Consider the following 22431-nt stretch of genomic DNA (forward strand, 5'->3'; position numbering starts at 1 on the left):
AGCCAAGGTCAGACTCTGATAGCTTGTAACATTTTAAATGCAAAGGCCTTAAAAAGTTGAGACTTGAGAAGTGAGTATTAGAGAGGTAGAGGGAAGATGCCACCTCAGCTGCCTAGAAGACTTCGCAGGATCTTCCGGCTCTGGGCAGGGGGGTGGCTAGCATGACCTCCAGCAGTCTTCAGACCTGAGGCTGGGGGTTTTCCCCCCAGGCCTGCAGTTCTCTGTTTTCCCTTAGGTTCTGGAGGCAGGCGGAACCTCAGAAGCAGGCTGTTTATCTTTTAGGTTTTTTGGTTTATTTTTAAATTTCTGACTGCAATGGTAATTTTTTCCCTTTCCCTTTCCCCACTTCTCCAGCTCAGCATCAGAAAGAGACCATCTGTCCCCTGCCTTGCTTGCGGCCATTTTAGAACCAGAACAAGGCTGCTTGAAGTCTAGGCCCCTCTTCTCCTCCCCTCTCTCCCCTACTGCCTGACTTTCTCTCCTCTGCTCCTTCATCTAACTCCCTGCTACCCGCCTCCTGTGGGCCTCTCCATCCATGAAGACCTCTGGTCTGGATAAAGCCCCCAGCCCAGGGCCTGTGTCTGGGGCAGCCGTGTCTGTGGGGAACCTGGGCATTGAGGTGTGGAGGGGAACTGCTCCCAGCCCGGCTCAGGCAGGGCTCCTGTCTGCTCTGAGTGGTTTCTGATCAGCATGGTATTTGTGTCTATGTGTGTGTCGGGTCTGGACTTGCTTCTGCCTCTGCATGTATCTGTGTGTGCGTGTGCGTGTGTGTGCGCGTGCACGCGCACGTGCGTTCGTTCATGTTCGTGTATATGTCCTTCTGGCGTAGAGACCCAGGAGGAGTGACTTAAAAACTACCCTTCTGCCAGCACATAAATATCTCTCCTGGTTTCTTTCCCGCCCCTCTACTCCCAGGGCATACTTGATTTCCTCCCCTCCTGCCCTCCTTTCCCGTAAAAATACTTCAAATATGCCGATAAACAGAGGACTAGGACTTCACAGTGTGGAACCAGAATGAAAGGATGCAATTCAGTTCCGCAGCGTGAGGGGCAGGTTTATCCAGAGCAGAGTGGAGCGTCAGTGTTAGAGAGTGATGAAAGCTGGAAAAGGAGTTTTTTGAAGGCCGGCCAGTTTATTACTGGATCTTGCGGACAATGGGGAATTGAGGAGGTTTTAGCCTTCCTTTCGAGCTCTCCCGTCCAGTTTGTTGGCTCAGTGAGGAGGTGCCATGACGATCCTTCTGCCGGCTTCCTTTTTCCCACGGGAGTATTTGTCTTTATGCTTTGGCCTTGGGCCCGCTTTCCATACTGAGCCCTTGGGGTAGGAATGGGCGTAACACGACACGCTCCCTGGGTTGGCAGGGTTGGCAGAGGGTAGATGGAGGCTGACTCAGGCCTCGGAGGGCCACCTTCTGTTGGCCGAGGCAGGCGTCTGGACCCCTTGGGTCCGTGGGGCTGTGTCTGCTTTCTCTGCTTGGGGATGAAGGAAGAGGTGACCTGATGAAACTTTTCCTGCCCCTCCCCTACCCCCAGCCCACACATTCATTCCCATTTGCCTCCTCTTAACCCACGTTCTTTCTCCCAAACACACAGCCTCCCATATTTCTTCTCCTGTGCATGCATACACGGACATCCTCTATATAGCTGCTCCCAGCTAACTGAAGGACATCCAGTGTCCACCCTCCACCAGAACACCCGCCCTCTGCCGCCCCCCCCGCCCCCCCAACCTCTGCCAGCACTGAGTGTGACTGCATCTCTGTGGGATTCGAGCTGCTGGGGAAACTCTGGTGGCGGCCCCGATAGGAGGGCTTTAGGGTTAGCGATCTGGTTGGTGGCGGGACTAAGGGATGGGGTTTAAAGCTGCATTTGTGCGGCGGCCAGTGTGTGAGTGCTTAGATGGTTGGTGTGTGTGGGGGGGCGGGTGGTTTTGAGGCCGCTGATGAGCTTCTAGCAGATTGAAGGTCCCCCTCCCCCAGGCTGTGCCTTGGTACCAGCCCTGCCTTTGCCCCCGCCTCTTCCTCTTTGTGTGGGCCTGCTGGGTCACAGGAAGAGCTCAGGAAAACGGGCCTATTGTTTTCCTCAGGGAGGGAGGGCGGGAGGGCCCCTCCACCCAGCCTAGTCTCAGCACTAGATAAATAGAGGCTCCACGGGCTCTGGCAGACCCGCTCTTCCAGGCAAGAGGGCGGTGTGGCTCTGGACTCCATCCTGCCGGCTCTCATTGGTTCCCTCTGTGGACCGCAAGTTCCCATTCTCTTTCCCTAGTGGCCCCGCGGTTCTTTTTCCCGTCCCCCATCTGTATCCCAGGTTTCTCTGAGTCTGTGGTCCTCTGTGGAGTCCTGGTGTGCTCGGCAATAGGAGGAGGTGGGGCTGTGGCCCCCCTCCCCAGCACTTGTCCTCCTATCCCCCCGACCCTGGCACGGGCACCCGCCTCCTGGCAGTGCTCCCCCATTTGGGGTAGGATGGCACCTTGCCCGGGTTAGGGAACCACACTGGTTTCAGCAGGAGGACCTGCCAGGGCCTATCCCAGTGAATAATCACTGCTGGGCCTGAAGCACAGGAGAGACCAGACCTTCCCTCGTCTCTTTCCCAAGGATTCTCAGCCCTTCCCAAGCTTTAGAGTTCTAGGTCTTTGTAGTTCTTTCTACCATTCCAGCAGCTTCCTAGAATCTCCTGGAATTCTTAATGGATGGGCCCTTCCAGCTCAGAAATCTTGTAACTTTAAGACTCATGGGTCAGCAAAAAAAGCGGGGGACAGATTTTCCTATCCGACCTGCTTCTCCTGCAGTTGCCTCACAAGCAGTCTTACCCCTCATGTTTTAGCATATGTAACTCTTCTCCACATGTTAATTCTCTGTGTTAGTGTCTGATTTATAAGCTCCTAGAAGGTAAACCCAAGGTTTAAGAAGGCAGTCTTTGGCAGGCAGTTTAAAAAGATGCTGCAAATGTTGATAATAACAGTTTGCATTTGTTAAATACTTCAAAAACCCCTGTACCCCTCAGGGGATTTCATCTATGTGCAGAGCAGACAGCATACACGTCTCTCCCCACTTGGAGGTGGACGATCTGAAGCAGCACAGGGGGACACGTGTGTTGGAAGAGGTGTTATCGGTGGAACAGCCCTGGGGCTGAGGGTTTGATCTGCCAGCTCTGGGCCACTTCAAGAAATGTGACCCTGGGACTTCCCTGGTGGTGCAGTGGTTAAGAATCCACCTGACAATGCAGGGGACACGGGTTCAAACCCTGGTCCGGGAAGACCCCACACGCCGCGGAGCAACTAAGCCTGTGTACCACAACTACTGGACCTGCGCTCTAGAGTCCGCGAGCCACAACTACTGAGCCTGCGTGCCACAACTGCTGAGCCCACGCACCTAGAGCCCGCACGCCTGGAGCCTGTGCTCCGCAGCAGGAGAAGCCACCACAATGAGAAGCCCGTGCACTGCAACGAAGAGTAGCCCCTGCTCGCCGCAACTAGAGAAAGCCCGCACCCAGCAACGAAGACCCAATGCAGCCATAAATAAATAAATAGATAGATAGGTAGGTAGACAGATAGATAGAAATGTGACCCCAAACGAAGGCCCAACGCAGCCATAAATGAATGAATGAATGAATGAAAGAAATGACCCCAAACCTGAGGAGCTGGCCTCCTTTTGCCCCTTCTGTCCACCCCTTCATCCTCATTCCACCGTGACCCCAGAGCGCACCTGTACATTTCTAGGTACCCACACACTAATTGTGAGGGAGCAGTTGGGGTTTTCTCCTTTTCTCCTTCCCGTGTCCTGCAGCCGTGGCTCACGGCTCCCTGTCCTTGAGCTTCAGCTACTATCCCCGCTGCCACCCCATCCCAGCCAGTCCTCAAACATCGATGCATAAACTCTTTCACGTTTTTCTCTTGGGAAATAGTCACAGCGTTCATTTTTCACCTAATCTCAGTCCTACTCCTGCATTAAAATGATTCCTTGGTTTCCAGAGAAGGAAAAGGAGAATGCCAGTTGGTGCTGGCCAGGGTCAGAGTAACTGCTTTGTTGTCTGTCAGAGCTGTGTTCGCCATCTTCCCCTTGTGCTGTCTCCAGATACGAGCTGGCGGGGGTGGGGGGATCCAGGGAGCCCCTTGAGGGTCTGCAGAGCAAGGAAGAAAGAGCCCAAAGACAGTTTGTGCCCAGTTCTCTCCTGGCTAGTCCTGGTGAGCAGAGCCCACGACGAAGGTGCAGGTCGGCGCCTTGGGAGGGATCAAGGCTCCGTGCCCAGTTCTCTTGTTTAGCTGACTTTTATCGAGCACATAGCATGTCAGATGCTGGGGAGATTCTGAAGCGCAAGGCAGTGCCTTTCAGGAAGTCTTCGGGCTACAGCTGGGGAGACTTAACTCACTCAAAATCGTTAAAGGGGGACTTGGAGGAGAAGAGTCTGAAGGGACAACCCATTCCGTCTGCCCCCTTGCCCTGCGTCCCGCTGCGTGTCTCCTCTTTACCCACCCAGCTCGGCACCTCTTCTCTCCCTCCAGCCCCTCCAGCTCTTTTCTTTATCCTCCACTTCTTGCAGAACGCTTTCCTTGACCAAACCCACCTCTACCTTGCTCTGCTGGCATTTAAAGGTTAAACCAACAAGCACCTGAGCACCTCCCGGGTACTTAGAAACCCACCTGGTGCTGTAAGGAAAACAGAAATAGGCGCCAGGCGATTCGAGAGTCGTGCGAGGGCAGCATCCTGCATGAGCTGCATGTCACTGCACGTGTGCACGTGCGTGTCGGGATGAAATGCGCGTGCGGAACGCGGTCCTTTGTGTTGCACCTGGAGGCACATCTACCCGGAGAGTGATTGCAGGTTACGTCACTGCTGTCTCTTCATACCTGAACACGTACAATTATAAATCGTAAATGACATCATATGACATCAAGCCCGGTGCCGTGTAACATCTCTGGCAGTTTTTGGCCTGGATGAGGGCGTCTGTCAGGTGGCTCAGAGCCCCACTCTTCAGTAATGGATTCCAACACTTCTATGCTGCCTTCCACAACCTCTCCACCAACTGAAGGCTTTATAGAGTTCTAATGTATCAAATACATGGAGGATAAGAAATGCTTAGTAACATAAACCCTAGTGAGTGAAAGAAAGTAGCCACAGCCTGTCACTCCACGTGCTCACAATGCAACAAAAGTGATTTTGCGTATGATACAGATTCCAAGCTGCCCAGGTAATATAATAAAACATCTGGGCGCAAGTCTGCAGAGCTCTCACACCACATGGTACCCAGGTATCACCTGAGCGTGGTTCCTGCCCTGAAAGAGCTTCTCTTCTCCTTGGGGAGATGAGACAGAATCATGAGAAAAGTAAATGGCGATGTTGCGATCGGGCTTGTTCGGTGGCAGGGAACCTGCTTGAGTGAGGTTGAATAAAGGGATGGTTAGAGCAGACTCTGGAGCCAGGCTACACGCATTCAAATCCTGGCTCTGCCACTTAATTAGCTGTTGGGCAGGTTACTTACGTTCGCTGAGCCTCAGTTCACTCGTGTGAAATGAGAATCATAATAGTATCAGTGTCGTGGAGTTTTGTGGGGTTAAATTCAGTGGTATGTGTAAAGCGCTTAGAACAGCACTGGCTATCACTGCTGATTTTTTATTTCCTTCAAGGTCCAGAACCTCACCGCAGTCCGAGCTCATGAACTGCATGCAGCATACGTAGCCAGTTCCTTGGAGGTGGAAGTGTAGGGTGGAGCTGGGTCATGGTAGCACCAGGGCACGGGGAGAACCAGTCAGTCTCCCCGCCACTTCCCGCTCCCTCCATTCTGCTCACAAACAGCCTCTGATTTCCTTTACTGAGATAAGAATGGCCTCTGCAGCCCTGACTCTCCGGGTACCTATCTGGCATCTTCCCTCCGGGTTTTAGTTGGAATGGCTGAGAGGGAAATTTGCCCTCGTTCGTCTCTTCTCTTGGTCTTGGACTGGCTACCTTTGGACCAGGGGCCCATCTCTTGGACTCATGAGCTATGACTAGGGCAAGAAAGGGATCCAACGATTGAAAACATGGTCCCTTAGGCAACAGGAGCTTTGATCAGGGCAAAGCAGGCCCCTCAAATTTTGAGGTCAGACCTTGGCTCCATCACTTCCTGGCTGTGTGTAATCCTGGGCACGTCATTTAATTGCTCTAAACTTCCTTCCCTGTGAAATAAATATGCCAATGGCACCTACGTTAGAGTTTGCTATGAGATTATACTTCTAAAGTGCTCAGCAGTACCAGGACCAAAGAAAATGCTCAAAAAGTGTTAGCTGTTTAATTATTAGAGGGATATGGGGAGGGTGGGCAATGAAAGACATCTGTGAGACAGAAAATGTGGGAGATCTCATGAGGTAGTCAAGATAAGGGCCACAGGGATGGGACAGGTAATAGCATTCATTGCTCAGAGGGTCCTGGGAAGGCTTTTAGACCCAGCTTAAATATGTCATCCTTAGTAGAGACTTCCCCTGATTCCCCAGACTTGGTCAAGTTTGTTCTCTTAGCACCCTGTGCTTCTCCGTGGCCCATGCGCGGTACCACAGTTATAATTAAAGGATTGTAGACTTGTTTAGTGTCTGCCTCCCCCATCAGAAGGGAAACACCCTTACGGCAGGGACTGCCCCATTTCACTCATTGCTGTATTCCAGAGCCCAACACAACTCCTGGCACACAGTAAGGAAGTAATACACAGTCATCCGGTTGGCAGCTTTGTGGAGTGTGGACTGGAGCATTTAGAATCATAGAGTTAGAACTGGAAAGTTTTCTTGTTGAAAGGGAACCCAGAGAGGTTAAGTGACTTGCCCCCAGACACACAGCCTGTTAGCAGCAGAGCCAAGAATAGAAACCAGGTTGCCTAATTCTATATCATATACATGGTTATATTTTATCATTGTCTGTGTTTGTCTCAGGACTTTTTCCCATGTGTTATTAGACCAGAAGCACTTTGCGGGGCTCCCTTTCATGTTAGTAGGGTAGCTTTCTTAGAATGGGAATTGTCACTAATCAACAATAATTTATTGAGCATTATGAGAGGGGCTTTGGGATTATTATTTTTAATAACAGCTCTATTGATATATAATTCACATAGCACAAAATTCACCCTTTTAAAGTATTTTAAAGTGGTCTTTAGTGTATTCACAGACTTGCTATCACCACTATCTAATTTCAGAACATTTTCATTTCATTTCAGCCCCAAATAAAACCCAGTACCCATTAGCAGTCACTACAATTCCTCCCTCCTCCCAGCCCCTGGAAACCACTAACCAATCTACTTTCTGTCTCTATGGATTTGCCTGTTATAGACATTTCACATAAATGGAGCCTTACAATATGTGGGTTTTTTTTTTTAACTGTCTTCTTTCATTTAGTGTAATGTTTTCAAGGTTCATCCATGCCATAGCATGTATCATTATTTCATACCTTTTGATTGCCTAATAATATTCCATTATTGGAATATCATGTTACTGGAATATCCATAAATGGATATATCACATCCATTCATCAGTTGATGGACATTGGATTGTTTCTACTTTTGGGCTGTGATGTATAAAGCTGCTGTGAACATATTATGTGCAGATTTTGGTGTGTTCATATGTTTTCAATGATCTTGGGTATCTACCTAGGAGTAGAATTGCTGGGTCATGTGATAACTCTCTGTTTTACATCTTGAGGAACTGCTAAACTGTTTTACAAAGTAACTACACAATTTTACATTCCCACCAGCCATGTATGAGGGTTCCAAGTTCTCCAGATCCCCGTCGGTGCTTGTTATTATCCATCATCTTGATTATAGCTACCTTTGTGGGTGTGAAGTGGTGTCTTGTTGTGGTTTTGGTTCGCATTTCCTCAGTGACTCATGTAGAACATCTTTTCATGTGCTTATTGGCCACTGTATATCTTCTTGGAGAAATGTCTATTCAGATCCTTTGCCCATTTTTAAGTTGGGTTATTTCTCTTTTTTATTGTTGAGTTATTTTATTCTTGAGTTTCTTTTAGTATTCTGGATACAAGTCCCTTATCAGATATGACTTTTATCTAGACACAAGTCCCTTATCGCTGATATATGATTTGCAAATGTTTTCTCCTATTCTGTGGGTTGTCTTTTCACTTTCTTGATGCTATTCTTTGAAACACAAAGGTTTTAGATTTTGATGAAGTCCAGTTCACCTTTTTTGTTGTTGTTGTTACTTGTGCTTTTGGTGTCATATGTAAGAAACCATTCCCTGATCCAAGATTACGAAGATTTACTCCTGTGTTTTCTTTTGATTTTTTTTTTTGTTGTTTTAGCTCTTACCTTTTTAGGTGATCCATTTTGGGTTAATTTTTTTGTGTATGGTATGAGATACGGGTCCAAATTCATTCTTTTAAATATGGATATCCAGTTGTCTCAGCACCATTTGTTGAAAAGACTATTGAATGGTCTTGGTACTCTTTTTTTTGTTGTTTAATAAATTTATTTATTTTTGGCTGCGTTGGGTCTTCGTTGCTGTGTGTGGGCTTTCTCTAGTTGCGGCAGGCATGGGCTACTCTTCGTTGCAGTGCAAAGGCTTCTCATTGCGGTGGCTTCTCTTGTTGTGGAGCATGGGCTCTAGGCGCGCGGGCTCAGTAGTTGAGGCTCGCGGGCTCTAGAGTGCAGGCTCAGTAGTTGTGGCGCACGGGCTTAGCTGCTTTGCGGCATGTGGGATCTTCCTGGACCAGGACTCAAACCCGTGTCCCCTGCACTGGCAGGCGGATTCTTAACCACTGCGCCACTAGGGAAGTCCCGGTCTTGGTACTCGTGTTGAAAGTCAATTGACCACAAATTTAAGAGTTTATTTTTGGATTCTCAATTCCAGTCCATTGATATATGTCTATCATTATGCCAGTATCACTGTCTCTTTTTTTTTTTTTTTTTTACGCTGTCTTGATTTCTGTAGCTTTTTTTTTTTTTTTTGCGGTACGCGGGCCTCTCACTGTTGTGGCCTCTCCCGTTGTGGAGCACAGGCTCCAGACGCACAGGCTCAGCGGCCATGGCTCACAGGCCCAGCCGCTCCGCGGCATGTGGGATCTTCCCGGACCGGGGCACAAACCCATGTCCCCTGCATCGGCAGGCGGACTCTCAATCACTGCGCCACCAGGGAAGCCCAAAGATATCTTTCTTTTTTAATATTTATTTATTTATCTGGTTGCTCCAGGTCTTAGTTGCGGCAGGCAGGCTCCTTAGTTGTAGCATGCAAACTCTTAGTTGCAGCATACATGTGGGATCTAGTTCCCTGACCAGGCATCGAACCCAGGGCCCCTGCATTGGGACCTTGGAGTCTTATCCACTGTTCCACCAGGGAAGGCCGATTTCTGTAGCTTTATAGTAAGTTTTTAAGTTGAGAAGTGTGAGTCCTTTAACTTCATTCTTCCTTTTCAAGATTTCTTGTCTCTTTTGGATCCCTTGCATTTCCATATGATTTTTAGGATAAGCTTGTCAATTTCTGCGGAAAAAAAAAACAAAAACAGCTGGGATTTTGATAGAAGTGCACTGAATGTGTAGGTCTTAACAATACTAAGTCTTCTGATCCATAAATACGGAATAGCTTTCCATTTACTTAGGGCTTCTTTAATTTCTTTGAACAGTGTTTTATAGTTTTCAGTGTACATGTTTCATACTTCTTTGGTTCGGTTTATTCTTTCTGACGCTATTGTAAATAAATGGAATTGTTTTCTTAATTTCCTTTTTGGAAATTCATTCATTGTAGTATATAGAAATAGAATTGGTTTTCATATGTTGTTCTCGCATCCTGCAACCTTGCTGAACTCGTTGATCAGTCTAATGGATGGGATTAATATGTGAAATTGAAGTTGAAATTCATGGGTTGGATAGCTTGTGGTGGGCTAGAGTGGCTAGAGAAGATTTCTTGAAAAAAACCAAAAAACAATCAAATAAACAAAAACCTTGGGATATGGCTTGGCTGACGAGAGAGGTCATTTTTAGGGAGGGTCGGCCCCATGAACATAGGGAAAAGGGGCATGAGTTGAGTCAGTGCAGACGGAGCTGCCGCAGAGCTGTTGTAGGAGAGCTGTAGCACTCCAGCACTGTGACTCCACTCAGATCTCTGCTGCTCACCGACAGTCCTGTACCTTCCATTCACCTGTTATTAACTCCCTAAAGCAGCTCGGTCTCTCTGAATGGGTCCATTGACCCTCTGCCTTGGAATCACCCAGGGGATCTGTTAAACATACAGATTCCTGCTCCTCACGCCAGACCTACGGTGCTAACTCAGAATCTCTGGAGTAGGATCCTAGGATTCTTACATATCCTAAAGGGCCCTGTGTAGCATCTGTTCCAAGCTTTTCCACCTCATTCCTCAAGCCCCACACTCCTACTTAGCAGAAGATCTTCCCTCTGACATAATCATTTACGTCAAGGTCATTGGGTATTCACGGAGCTTCCCCATCTTCCTTCCTCTTTGACCTCAACAGACCAGTGTCCCTTCACGTCTCATCTCTTCCTGTCCTTAACTGTCTGGGGCCTCATTTTCCTCACACAACTGAGAGGAAGCTGGACTGGGTAAAAAGTCTGCTCTGCAGTTTCAGGGGACAGAATTAAATTCAGAGTGGGAATCTCAGGCAGGGACCAGTGTCCCTTCACGTCTCATCTCTTCCTGTCCTTCTCTCTCCCTCCTTCATTAGTTACCCGCACCCTTGTCCCCATCCCTTTCCACCTCCCAGCAGCTGGCTGGACAAGAAGCAGGCTGCTGAGAACAAAGAGTCTGAGCGCCAAGGGAAGGAGCTGGAGAAGGCCTACAGTAGCATCACTACAGAGCTGTGCCTGTGTGCAGAGGCGACCAAGACAGCCTGGTGGCTTCCCAGGAGCAGAGCACCTCCCTCTGGGGGTGCCTCTTCTAGATCATCATCGAAGAGGGTGGCCAGGCACAAGGACAGGCAGATATTGGAAGGGCCCACATTTAAAGCCAGATCAATGGCATAAATCGTATTTGAACTGTGGTATTACTCATTTCTGGGCATTCTGAATCCTTGGGTATGTGCGTCAGGGAGAAATAGGCACTGTTGTATTTCATCATTGCTGTAATCCAGTGGAAGATACAGTTTACATACTAATACATACATACATACATATGCACACATGTATATCATTTAAAAAATCAATTCGTCAGGCATCATCAGTCTCCTCTCTTTTTGTCTTCTTCCCTTCCATAAGCATAAGAGATCTTCCCTATTTTGCAAACCCTTGTGTCTGACCTGCTGCCTCCTCTGCTTTTCCCCCTTCCTCTCAAAGTCAGACTTCTCCAGAGAGGGTGCTGCACCCAGAGCCTTCACTTCCTCATCACCCTGCCTCCCCAGCCCCCGCTGTCTGCCTTCTGCTCTCACAGCTGCAGTTTCCACAGGGATGCCCAGTGGTTCCCCCAGTGCTAAGGCCAGTGGCATTTCTCTCAGTCCTCTTTGACCGCCTCCCCTCTGGTGTCTGTTCTGTTCGCCGGTGTGCAGCACGTGGCCCTTCCTCAGAGGCTGGCCTTGGCCCTTCTAGTCCTCTTTCCCTGTGCACTCACCCTGGACACTGTGTCTCACACTCACAAACGTCCTCTAAATCTTTATCTCCAGACCCTTGTTTCTAGCTGCCTGTTAGACATTTACTTCTGTGCATCCCCTAACATCTCACACTCAACATCCAAACCCAAACTACTGTCCCTTAGCAGGGCCTGGCCTTCCCCACTCTTCAGTTCTTGTCACCACTCAGATACCACCTCTTCCAGGGAGGCTGCCTGAGATTTCCCACTCTGAATTTAATTCTGTCCCCAGAAACTGCAGAGCAGACTTTTTACCCAGTCCAGCTTCCTCTCAGTTGTGTGAGGAAGATGAGGCCCCAGACAGTTAAATACTTGCTCGGAGACACACAGCTCCGTTCCCGCTAGAAAGTCACTCTCCAGCGCTCTTGCCTCTACTCCAGACTTGAGTGCCGTCGATTGCTCTCATGGCGTGTAATCATAAACCGCAACATGTCCACGTTGGGGTGCTTGGCCTGTCTGTAAAATCATAAGGCCCTTGAGGGACCATCCATGGTTCTCATATACCATTGAGATCCCCACTGTGCCTAATTGAGGACTTGTGACGCAGTCAGTGCACAATAAATATTTAATGGGTAAATGAAAGAAGGTGAAGTCACCTGACAGGTCTCCCCTGATTAGGGCCCAGCCCAGTGCAGGGCCGATATAGACACTCACTCAGGCAATATTTATCGGTTGGTTAATGATGCGGCAACTTCAAATACCTGGCTTAGGTGCTGGGACTCCCTTCCGTGAGCAGCGGGGGGCCATGCCCGTTCTGGGCAGAGGAGTAAGATCAGGAAAGTGCTGTTTCTGGCAGCAGCAGCAGAAGGCAGGATGGCGAGGCGGGCGCTCCAGGAAGGAGGAGTGAAGGGATGGGTCTGGGGTGGCACCTTCAGGAGTGGAGAGGAGGAGACAAATGGGCATCTTGAAGGGAGAAAGGACAGGGTGAGTGTGAGGCGGAGAAGGAAGGGAGGGAGAAGAAGATGCTGCAGAGGTGGACTTTGGTGGAGATTGTGCTGCTATTAAGAAGCAGAGGGCCCTCCCTGGTGGCGCAGTGGTTAAGAATCTGCCTGCCAATGCAGGGGACACGGGTTCGAGCCCTGGTCCGGGAAGATCCCACATGCCGCGGAGCAACTAAGCCCGTGCGCCACAACTACTGAGCCTGCGCTGTAGAGCCCACGAGCCACAACTGCTGAGCCCAGGTGCCTAGAGCCTGTACTCCACAACAAGAGAAGCCACAACACCGAGAAGCCCGTGCACCGCAAGGAAGAGTAGCCCCTGCTCACCGCGCTAGAGAAAGCCCACGCGCAGCAAGGAAGACCCAATGCAGCCAAAACTAACTAACTAACTAACGAACTAATAAAAACTAAAATGAAATAACTGGTGCCAGGCACCGTCTTAAGCATTTTATGGGCATCGCCTCGTTTGAAGTTGACCCCAGCCCAGAGGTGGGTACTCAGATATCCCCGTGGTGCAGACAAGGCCACAGGCTCTCAGTTTGTCACCAAGTGTGGAAGCAGCCGCGTGTCTGGATAGCCAGAGGGGCTCTGACTTCCGTTTTCTCTCCCCTCCTTCTGACTTTTCCCCTAGAACATGAACTCTGGCCCAGGCCAGGAAGAGGGCACCTGGCCGCCAGACCCCCCCGCAGCCCCACGTAGTCGTGTTCACCCTCGTCTCCTGGTTGAATAGCTCTTCCGTGTTTCTCGCTACATGGCCCTGTTCTGAGGTGCTGGCGCCTTACTCTTCCTCCCTCCCCCCCCCAGGACCCTGCTGGAATCTTTGAGCTGGTGGAGGTGGTCGGCAATGGAACCTACGGGCAGGTGTACAAGGTGAGGCTGTGTGCAGCAGCGGGGCCCACCCCCATGGGCCTGCTCTGGAGCGGGCCCCAGCCTGGAGATTTGAGGGGGGCGGGGGGCCCTGGCAAAGGGCAGGGGAAGGCCAGGGAGGGAGGGAGAGGAGAGGGATAAACGTCATGAGGGAAGGAAGCAGCAAGAAGTGGGGTGTTTGGGCTGGGCTCTGAGGTTAGAACTAGTCCTGGGTGTGGCAGGAACAGTCTGGAGCTGGGTGGGGTATGGGACAGGGACACGGAGCAGGGGGAGGGGTCTGGGGACGTGTGTGTCGGAGCTCAGAGGTGCAGTTTTGGCTTCTCCTGAGACCACATGACTCAGGGTTGGTGGGACCTAGTGGGTAACCTGCAGAGGGGAAGCAGCCTTCTTGAGCTCCCCTGAGTGGCTGCCTGCAGGGCTGGAGCCTGCGCTCAGGCCCTCTGCTTTTGAGACCGCCTCTCCCCCCACAGAAGTGGCATTTCCCTGACCACTGATTGTGGCTTTTAGCCTGGCCACCCCAGCCCTTTCACGTGGTCTGACCACTGGTCACACTTGACTGGGGGGAGGCAGTTGCAGCAGAGAGATGTTCAAGGCAGGTGCTGCCCCCGAGCACATACCTGGCTGCCTTGTCTCCAGATACGATGCTCGGTCTTTTCACAAGTCTCCTCTGCATCTCAGGGGCCTGCGATTCCTGGGTCACTGGGACCACCTGCCTGTCTCTTACCCTTCTTCCCTGTAAGCTTTGGGATGCAGGCGCCCCCCCATCCCCCCATCTCTTGCCTAGTTGTTGCCATGGAAATAGCAGCTCTGTGTTCTACTGCTTCTCTGGGCTTGGGGTCGTGAAAGACTGCTGAGGATAAAAATAATCCATGGCTGGCAATACCCCGACCCCACTCTTTCCCAGGAAGCCTTGGACTTTCATACCCAAGCCTGAGATGGCTCCTGCTAGGAATTTCGGAAAGATGGGGGGCGGTGGGCGGGGGTGGCAGGGACACACTCTAGAAGAAGTCTCTTCCCATTAGCACTGGTGATGGCATTGACATGTCAGTCAGCCCTTCTGTGTTTCTCCGAGTTCCCTAAAATCTCAGCTCTGTTCTTTCCTGTGGACAATAATAAAAAGCCTTGTGGGGGTGGTGATTCTGGGAAAGGCCTCCTGACCAGAGGGAATGGATCAGGAAAGCACCCAGGCAGTTTGTCTTGCATAGAGGATGCTGGAGAGGCAGAGCCCTCCCAGCCTCGTCCCCCAGCTCCCTCCAGCTCCGTCTGAGGATGGACAGGTATCTTTTACTCCTCATTCTAACTTTCAAACTGGGACGTCTAAGCCAGAGTGCCTGGAGCAGAGCCCAAGGGTCTCTCACTCATCCCTCTTGAGCATTTCAGGGGAGGAGACCCTTCATCTTTATCCAGCGTAGCACGTGGAATCCAGCCTCGGTGGTTTTCCTGTAGCCCTTTGTCTATGACCAACCCATAAACTGAGGTGTCTAGCCACCACGAGGGGCACTTTGTAAGACAGAAGACAGCCAAAAGTTGTGGCCTCTCCCATATTAAGCCCTTCCTGAGCATAGACCCTGATCCCTCCATGCCTGGCTCTCTGTCCCGCAGGGTCGGCATGTCAAGACCGGGCAGCTGGCTGCCATCAAGGTCATGGATGTCACGGAGGTAGGGAGCTGTGTGGGGCAGAGGGAGGGTCAGAGCATTGAGAAGGGGGCTGGGAGGGACTCTCAGGGCTCACCTCCCCGGATTCACCTAGGATGAGGAGGAAGAGATCAAGCAGGAGATCAACATGTTGAAAAAATACTCTCACCACCGCAACATCGCCACCTACTACGGGGCCTTCATCAAGAAGAGCCCCCCTGGGAACGACGACCAGCTCTGGGTGAGACGCGCCCCTGGCCTGCCCACCTGCCCCTCCCCCAGTTAGTCCATCCATTCTCCCGCCTTTGTGCACAGCTCCTGGGAAAGCAACACGTCAAAATATTTGTGGGTGTTGGCAAGACCCGAACCCCTCCTGGCAGTGCACAAAACTGTGGACGATTACTCAGCCACAGCTTGCTGTAGCTCTTTTGGGCCTCCCCCAGATTCTCTCCTGGCCAAGAGCGTTCCTAAGAGTCGTCGCCCTCCCTAGCCTGGGCACTGGTGCCAGCTGATTCCCCAGCCTCACCCTTTCTGGTGCCCAGCCCAGCACAGAGGAGAGCGCAGAAGGGAGCATAGCCATGGCTGGGGGGGCGGGAGCTCATGCCAGGTCCCCCCCCAGCAGTTGCCAGACAAGTACTTGTTGAGCACCCTCTATGCACCCTGCACAGATCGTCATGAGTTGTGGTCCCTGCCTCCAAGGCACTTAGTCTTTTTTGGGGAGACAGACACACACACACACACACACACACGCACACGCACACACAGAGAAAGGTGAGTAACACGTCAGGTAGTGTGTAGTGGGTGGTCATTGAGGGCTAGAAGCTGAGCGCTAGTGACCAGGTGCCCCGCTGCGGACCTGATGGACACCATCCTCCCCTCCTCCCCCTGTGCTCTGCTGTGGGAGTTGGAGGCCCCAGATGCGGGCCGTATGCAAATTACCTCTAGTGTGCACACAAATGTATGTATCCCAGCCAACATTTTTTTTTTTGCGTTAGATGCGGCTTTTAGAAAATGTACAGTGAAAACATTTGGACAGGCATACTGATCCCCTGGGACTTTTTTGGCCGCTGCCTCTGGGTCCCTAGAGGAGACCAGCCGGGAGCTCTTCTCATCTCCCTGCCTTGGCCCTGCCTGTTTGCATAGTTTCTGCCGAAGTCTCCCAGGTTCCCTCCTGCAGTTCTTTGGTAGCCCCGTGCACTGTTTTGTCTCTAGCAGACCTGGGGACTTCTGACTCTTAGCCCCTTTCTTCTCTCTCGGTCAGGAATTGGCCAACTTTTTCTGTGAAGGGCCAGCTAGTAAATATCTGGGGCTCTGTGGGTCATAAAGTTTCCAACAACTATTCACCTCAGCCATAGATAACTCATACATGGGAATAGGAGTGTCACTGGATCCCCAAAGATCTTTATGTAAGACACTAAGGTTTGAATTTCATCCGAGTCTTCCTTTGATATTTTTAAAAATTAAAAAAATTTTTCTGGCCGTGGCATGTGGGATCTTAGTTCCCTGACCAGGGATCAAACTCGCGCCCCCTGCAGTAGAAGCATGGAATGTTCACCACTGGACCACCAGGGAAGTCCCGTTTCTTTGATTTTTTTATTCCAACCGTTTAAAAATGTAAAAACCACGCTTAGCTTCCTGGCCATAGACTGCCGACCCCTGCTCCAGAGGAGGGGTTCTTAGCCGACCCCTGCTCCAGAGGAGGGGTTCTTAGCCGACCCCTGCTCCAGAGGAGGGGTTCTTAGCCGACCCCTGCTCCAGAGGAGGGGTTCTTAGCCGACCCCTGCTCCAGAGGAGTGGTTCTTAGCCGACCCCTGCTCCAGAGGAGGGGTTCTTAACCGTTTGGGGTTTACGGATCCCAGTGAGGATCTGATGGAAGCTTCGGACCCTTCCCCAGGGAAAATGCACAAACCCACATCATTTTGTCTACAATTTTAGGGATTCCTTGGGCTCCTACTCAGGACCCAGACCATCTCCCTCAGCCCGCCCACCTTGCCTTTCCCAGGTGTGTCCCCTTCCCCTTTCTTCCCTGATCTCAGCAAGTTCTGTAGCCTTTATGAGGGGTCTCACGGCCCCTGCTCTCCAGCTCATACCAGTTCTGGCCCCAAGGACTCCAGTCCTCCTCCAGGGGCCTGGCAGGGGAAGGAGGCCTTGCCTGACAGATGCTTTTCCTTCCGGTGCCTCCCTGGGACCATAGCTGGTGATGGAGTTCTGTGGTGCTGGTTCTGTGACAGACCTGGTGAAGAACACGAAAGGGAACGCCCTGAAGGAGGACTGTATCGCCTACATCTGCAGGGAGATTCTCCGGGTGAGTGCCAGGGCCCTCCCCGCCTCCTCCTCCTTGGCCAGCCCCTGTGGAGCGTCTCCCTGGACGTGGACCCTCCCCGCACGCACGGGGAAGGAGATGGAACTGTGCCCTCTTGAAGGAGCAGAGGGCCTGATGCCGGTGGGGGTGGAGGCTGAGTGCCAACCTTAGAGAACACTCAGAGGAAATGGGCGCCTCTGTTTCCCAGCACCGCCCCTTCTCCACCTGCAACCTGGCAGCTGGATTCTCCAGAGCCACCACTCTGAGGAAGCTCCCCGCAAAGTTCAGCCTGTACTTGGGCCCCTGGGTGGAGAGGGGCAGCTCCCTCAGCCCAGCCCAGCCCAGCCCAGACTGATGCCTCCCCCTCCCCTCGGCTCACATCCTTGTCCTCTAACACCAAGGCTCCTTCCCCCTCTCCTGCCCCAGGGTCTGGCCCATCTCCACGCCCACAAGGTGATCCACCGAGACATCAAGGGGCAGAATGTGCTACTGACAGAGAATGCCGAGGTCAAGCTAGGTACGCCGACGCCCTCTGACCTCCAGCACGGAATGGGCCCCATTATTCATTCCCTCCGGTGGCCCAAGTCCAACTACCCATGGGCTGGGAGGTTTGCTCCTCTCCTTCTGCTGAAAATCACCCGAGAACTTGTTTTTCCTGCTCCCTGTTAGGTCCCAGGTGCTGTGCAGGCCCCTCTGGGGAGATGGGATTGTTTGGCTCCTTCCGCCTGGAATGCTGTCCCTTGGTCCTTTCACCTTGGTTTTTCCCCCAGACGCAGGAAGACTAAGTCAGGGTCTTTGGGATGTTGATGGGGTGAAGAGATGGCCGGGAGTGGCCAGGTAGGACTCGCGGACGCCAGCACAGACGAGGGAGCAGACGTGGTGCTCCATCACAGCCTCTCCCTCTGTCCTCCCAGTGGATTTCGGGGTGAGCGCGCAGCTGGACCGCACCGTGGGCAGGCGGAACACTTTCATCGGGACCCCCTACTGGATGGCCCCCGAGGTCATCGCTTGCGATGAGAACCCTGATGCCACCTACGATTACAGGGTACGGAGCAGAGAGTAGGCGCGTGCAGGCAGCCAAGGGCAGGAAGGAGGTGTGGGGGCAGTGGGTGGATTGAAAACTAGGGGGAGCTTGAGCAGGTTGGGGAGCAAAATGACGACCTAGGGTCGTGTTAGCAGTGAGAGGTCGAGGAACGTTTTGTGGTCAGGAAAGTACGGATGGGAAGGTTGGGGGAGTTGGAGGACAGCGCAGGTTGGAGCACAGGGGCCTCACGAAGGGCGTGGACCAGGAAGAGTGGTCGGGAACGTTCACCTGTCCCTCTTCTTTTGCCTCCACAGAGTGACATTTGGTCTTTAGGAATCACAGCCATCGAGATGGCAGAGGGAGCCCCCCGTAAGTGCGGAGCCTGGGAGAGAAGGGAGGGCCCAGAAAGAGCTATAGGGAGGAGGTGGGTCGTGGGAGGCCTGTGGCGAGAAGGACTGCAGGCTCTTGGCCGGGCGGGAGGGGCTGATTGCGTCTCTTCCGTGCGCCAGCTCTGTGTGACATGCACCCCATGCGAGCCCTCTTCCTCATCCCCCGGAACCCGCCACCCAGGCTCAAGTCCAAGAAATGGTAGGTCTCTGCGGGGTTGGCGTCTAGGAAGGAGGCCCTCGGACAAGGCCTCCACCTCACCCCCTGCACCCAGGCGTGGGTCTGCACCAGAGAAGAGGGGGTGGGCGGGGGCGGCACTGCAGCTGGGGAGCCAGGAGCCTGGTGTTGGGATACGGGGGAGACAGGAGGGAAGTCAGGGTGGATTCCCCCCTTCCTCCTGGAATCACCCCCCTTCCGAGGGGGCCCTCCCAGTGTGAGCCACCATCGTTTCCAGGTCTAAGAAGTTCATCGACTTCATTGACACGTGTCTCATCAAGACTTACCTGAGCCGCCCACCGACGGAGCAGCTGCTCAAGTTCCCGTTCATCCGCGACCAGCCCACCGAGCGGCAGGTCCGCATCCAGCTCAAGGACCACATCGACCGATCCCGGAAGAAACGAGGCGAGAAAGGTCAGTGGGCAGAGGGAGGTGGCGGGTCTGGGACACACACAGCCCCTGCTCCTCTTCACCAGCCCTGGCTCCTCCTGGCTCCCCTTCAGGCCCCCTTCCAGCCCCAGCTCTCCCTGTCCAAAGAGACCTCCTTTCCCAAACTTCTAACCCCAGAGGGCTTTTTCCTCTGTCACCACCTGATTTAAGTCCGCCTTCCACATGAGGGCTCATGCTGAGCACGTGCATGTGTGAGTGCGTGTACATCTCCCACCGCATCCCGCCCACGGTGGGGTCTAATCCCGCATCTGTGTCCAGGCCCAAACCTGCGACCCACCATCACCCCGTTACTCCAAGGAGGCGGGTGGGGACCCAGGAGCGTGGCCATCCAGACAGACCTTATTGGTTATCCCCATCTAAGGTTTCCCTAGCCCAGGGTGGGGTCTGGGGCACTGGGTGAAGAAACAGCAGTGATCTCCCCCCCTGCAGAGGAGACAGAATATGAGTACAGTGGCAGCGAAGAGGAAGACGACAGCCATGGAGAGGAAGGAGAGCCAAGGTGGGCTTGGCAGGCGGAGGTTGGGGACCATCGCTTACCGTCTGCGGGGGCAACAGTGGTCCTTGGCTTGGGGACTCAGTCTGGGGGTGGTGGGCACAGACAGGTAGACCCATAAGTTGGAATCCCTGGGTGCTAGATGGAATGGAACGAACGAATGAGCAAGAGGTGTGCGAGGGGGATTCAGGGCTGCAGGCTGGGATGTTAAAGGAATCAGGGCCTGAAAGGGGGCAGAGGGAGGGCAGGTCCCCCGGGAGTGGCCAGAGGCAGACCGTCTGGCCTGGTCGGGTGAAGCGCCCATTTAGGGCTCCCAGGGATGAGGGTGGGTTCTGACCCCGATCCTCCGTGTGCGGTCCTGACCCAGCTCCATCATGAATGTGCCGGGGGAGTCGACCCTCCGCCGGGAATTCCTCCGGCTCCAGCAGGAGAACAAGAGCAACTCTGAGGCTTTAAAGCAGCAGCAGCAGCTGCAGCAGCAGCAACAGCGAGACCCAGAGGCGCACATCAAGCACCTGCTGCACCAGCGGCAGCGACGCATAGAGGAGCAGAAGGAAGAGCGGCGGCGGGTTGAGGAGGTGGGGTGGGGTGGGGGCGTTGAGGGGGCGGGGCACTTGAGGGGCGGAGGGTGTTGAGGGGGCGGGGCACTTGAGGGGCGGAGGGTGTTGAGGGGGCGGGGTCCTCCCGGAAGGGCCTCCTGACCAGGTTACTGGTCCTACCCCTGGTCCCCCTAGGACAGCAGGGAAAAGAGGGCGTGAGTGGGGCCTTCCCAGCCTCTTGCTCTCAGGTTTGTATAGGAGGGCTCTGTCCTCTGTTAGGCGTACCCGCCAGCCCTACGTGGGTGGTTGTGCCATCAGCGTCCCTTCAGAGCAGAGATTTTTCTGAAAAGCCACACTGTCCCCCCTCCTTGTTTCTGCACGTAAACCTCCAGTCCGGGTTTGTCTGCTCCTTTACCTTCAGTCCCGGGGATCTGGGGGTCTGTGTACTAACACTTCAGTGCCCTGGGCATCGGTCTCTCCAGCAGCTGCTCCCTTTGAACATGAAGAAGATCCTTCTAAAGACCCTCCTTTTACCTTTGGTTGTTTGGGCTTACATTTGCTCTGTACAGGCTTGTCAATTGCACTCGTTGGAGGTGGGTGGGAGAAGTTCATTTTAATTTATAGGGAATCTTATTTATTTATTTTTGAGAATCTCATTTTTAAATAGGGGCAGTTTTTTAAATCACCGACTTAAAAAATACTTTGTATCTGATGCATCTATATTTAAATGTATTTATTTTGGAGGGGTCATGGTGGGGGAAGAAGAGGTGTATAGATGGGTTAACATTTTGCCTTCAATGATGGGTTTTTTGTTGAGACAATTACATGATGCCAAAGTTCATGGAGAGCTGAACTTAATTTAAAAGTTATCTAAGCAATAGGAGATAGGTGGAAGCATCCGCACTGCCCATGTACTACTCCCCAAAGTGGGCCCCTATCTTTGTTGAACAAAAGAATGATTTACAGGAAAACTTCTTACTGTATTCAGGTAGCAGAGGAACCAAAAATTGTGTCTACCAAGGTGTTTCCTGAAGCAGGCCTGCTGGATCCTTAGGGCTTGTGCTCTTTCTTTCCCTTCCCTTCCCTTTCTTTCTTTCTTTCTTTTTTTTTTTTAAGCAGAAAGATTGTGCAAGTTATTAAGTGAATGTGACCTGGGCTAGTAGTGATGCAGCCCAGGTCACATTCACTTAAGGTTGCCGGCCAGGTCCCGAAGTTGCTTCTCTGTGCATGGGCCCCTGGTGCCCTCTGGTGGCTGAGGGCTAGCACTACGGCCCACTCCCTTCGGGCTTTTGGGCCGAGATTTGAGAGGCCAGGAGTGGGGCTGGGGGGCGGGGAGGTTGTTGTTGACTTTAGGTTCTGTTTGTTTGGTGGAGGAGTGGATAGCAGACAGTTTTATGCAGTTCGGCCCGCCCAAGGGCAGTAGTCAACCTCTCAGCGGCTGTAGTCTGAAGCTCACAGCCACCTTAGACAGAAGTTTCTCGCAAGCCAAGCCCCCCGTGGGCGCTTACGTGAGGGTAGATAGGTTTGTAGAAACAAGTTGAAGCCACCCTCTCGCACCTCCATCCCCAGTGAGATGGAGACCAGCCCGCACTGTCCAGTAGGGATCCGCTTTCCAGAAGTGGGCCGGAGTGGGTCCGCCTTCTGGGGCTGTGCTGTCCCCGTGTCTGGTGCAGCCCTTAAGGCCACACGGCTCTACCCCCACAGCAACAGCGGCGGGAGCGGGAGCAGCGGAAGCTGCAGGAGAAGGAGCAGCAGCGGCGGCGCGAGGACATGCAGGCCCTGCGGCGGGAGGAGGAGAGGCGGCAGGCCGAGCGGGAGCAGGTACAGCGCCCCCAGCGCACGCCCCCAGCGCACACCGGACACCCCCCCCCCCGCCCCCGCTCCCGCTGCCTGCCTCCCCTGCTCCCCAGCCCCCTTCCCTTTCTCCCCCTACCCCGAGATTCCTCCTATCTTTTCCAGCTTCACTCTTTCTCTCTGTTCTCTCCCACCCTTCAACCCCCCACCCTGGCTCCCTGCCCTCCTCCTGTCTCTGTGCCTTCATT

General features: G+C 52.8%; 1 protein-coding gene and 1 long non-coding RNA gene across 15 annotated transcripts in view; one reads left to right on the top strand and one right to left on the bottom strand.

Moving 5' to 3' along the window:
* MINK1 (misshapen like kinase 1) overlaps positions 1-22431 on the top strand; it is a 47961-nt gene that overhangs the window by 17735 nt on the left and 7795 nt on the right. For 13 of the 14 annotated variants that reach the window (XM_060135466.1, XM_060135467.1, XM_060135465.1 and 10 more), the window contains exons 2-13: positions 13281-13346; positions 14946-15002; positions 15094-15219; positions 17173-17283; positions 17707-17797; positions 18195-18325; positions 18619-18673; positions 18814-18892; positions 19146-19321; positions 19787-19856; positions 20218-20428; positions 22094-22210. In XM_060135466.1, coding sequence (XP_059991449.1) covers positions 13281-13346; positions 14946-15002; positions 15094-15219; positions 17173-17283; positions 17707-17797; positions 18195-18325; positions 18619-18673; positions 18814-18892; positions 19146-19321; positions 19787-19856; positions 20218-20428; positions 22094-22210 — 1290 coding nt within the window. The remainder of the gene's footprint in view (positions 1-13280; positions 13347-14945; positions 15003-15093; positions 15220-17172; positions 17284-17706; positions 17798-18194; positions 18326-18618; positions 18674-18813; positions 18893-19145; positions 19322-19786; positions 19857-20217; positions 20429-22093; positions 22211-22431) is intronic. The other variant, XM_060135468.1, reaches the window with a different exon arrangement.
* LOC132511813 (uncharacterized) lies at positions 18422-22239 on the bottom strand. Its single transcript, XR_009537755.1, has 4 exons — positions 21947-22239; positions 20805-20881; positions 19895-19988; positions 18422-19780 (listed from the first exon to the last, which is right to left on the bottom strand). It is a non-coding gene; the product is annotated as an uncharacterized LOC132511813 (long non-coding RNA).

This window comes from Lagenorhynchus albirostris, chromosome 20, assembly GCF_949774975.1.
Source record: "Lagenorhynchus albirostris chromosome 20, mLagAlb1.1, whole genome shotgun sequence".
Lineage (NCBI taxonomy): Eukaryota > Metazoa > Chordata > Mammalia > Artiodactyla > Delphinidae > Lagenorhynchus > Lagenorhynchus albirostris.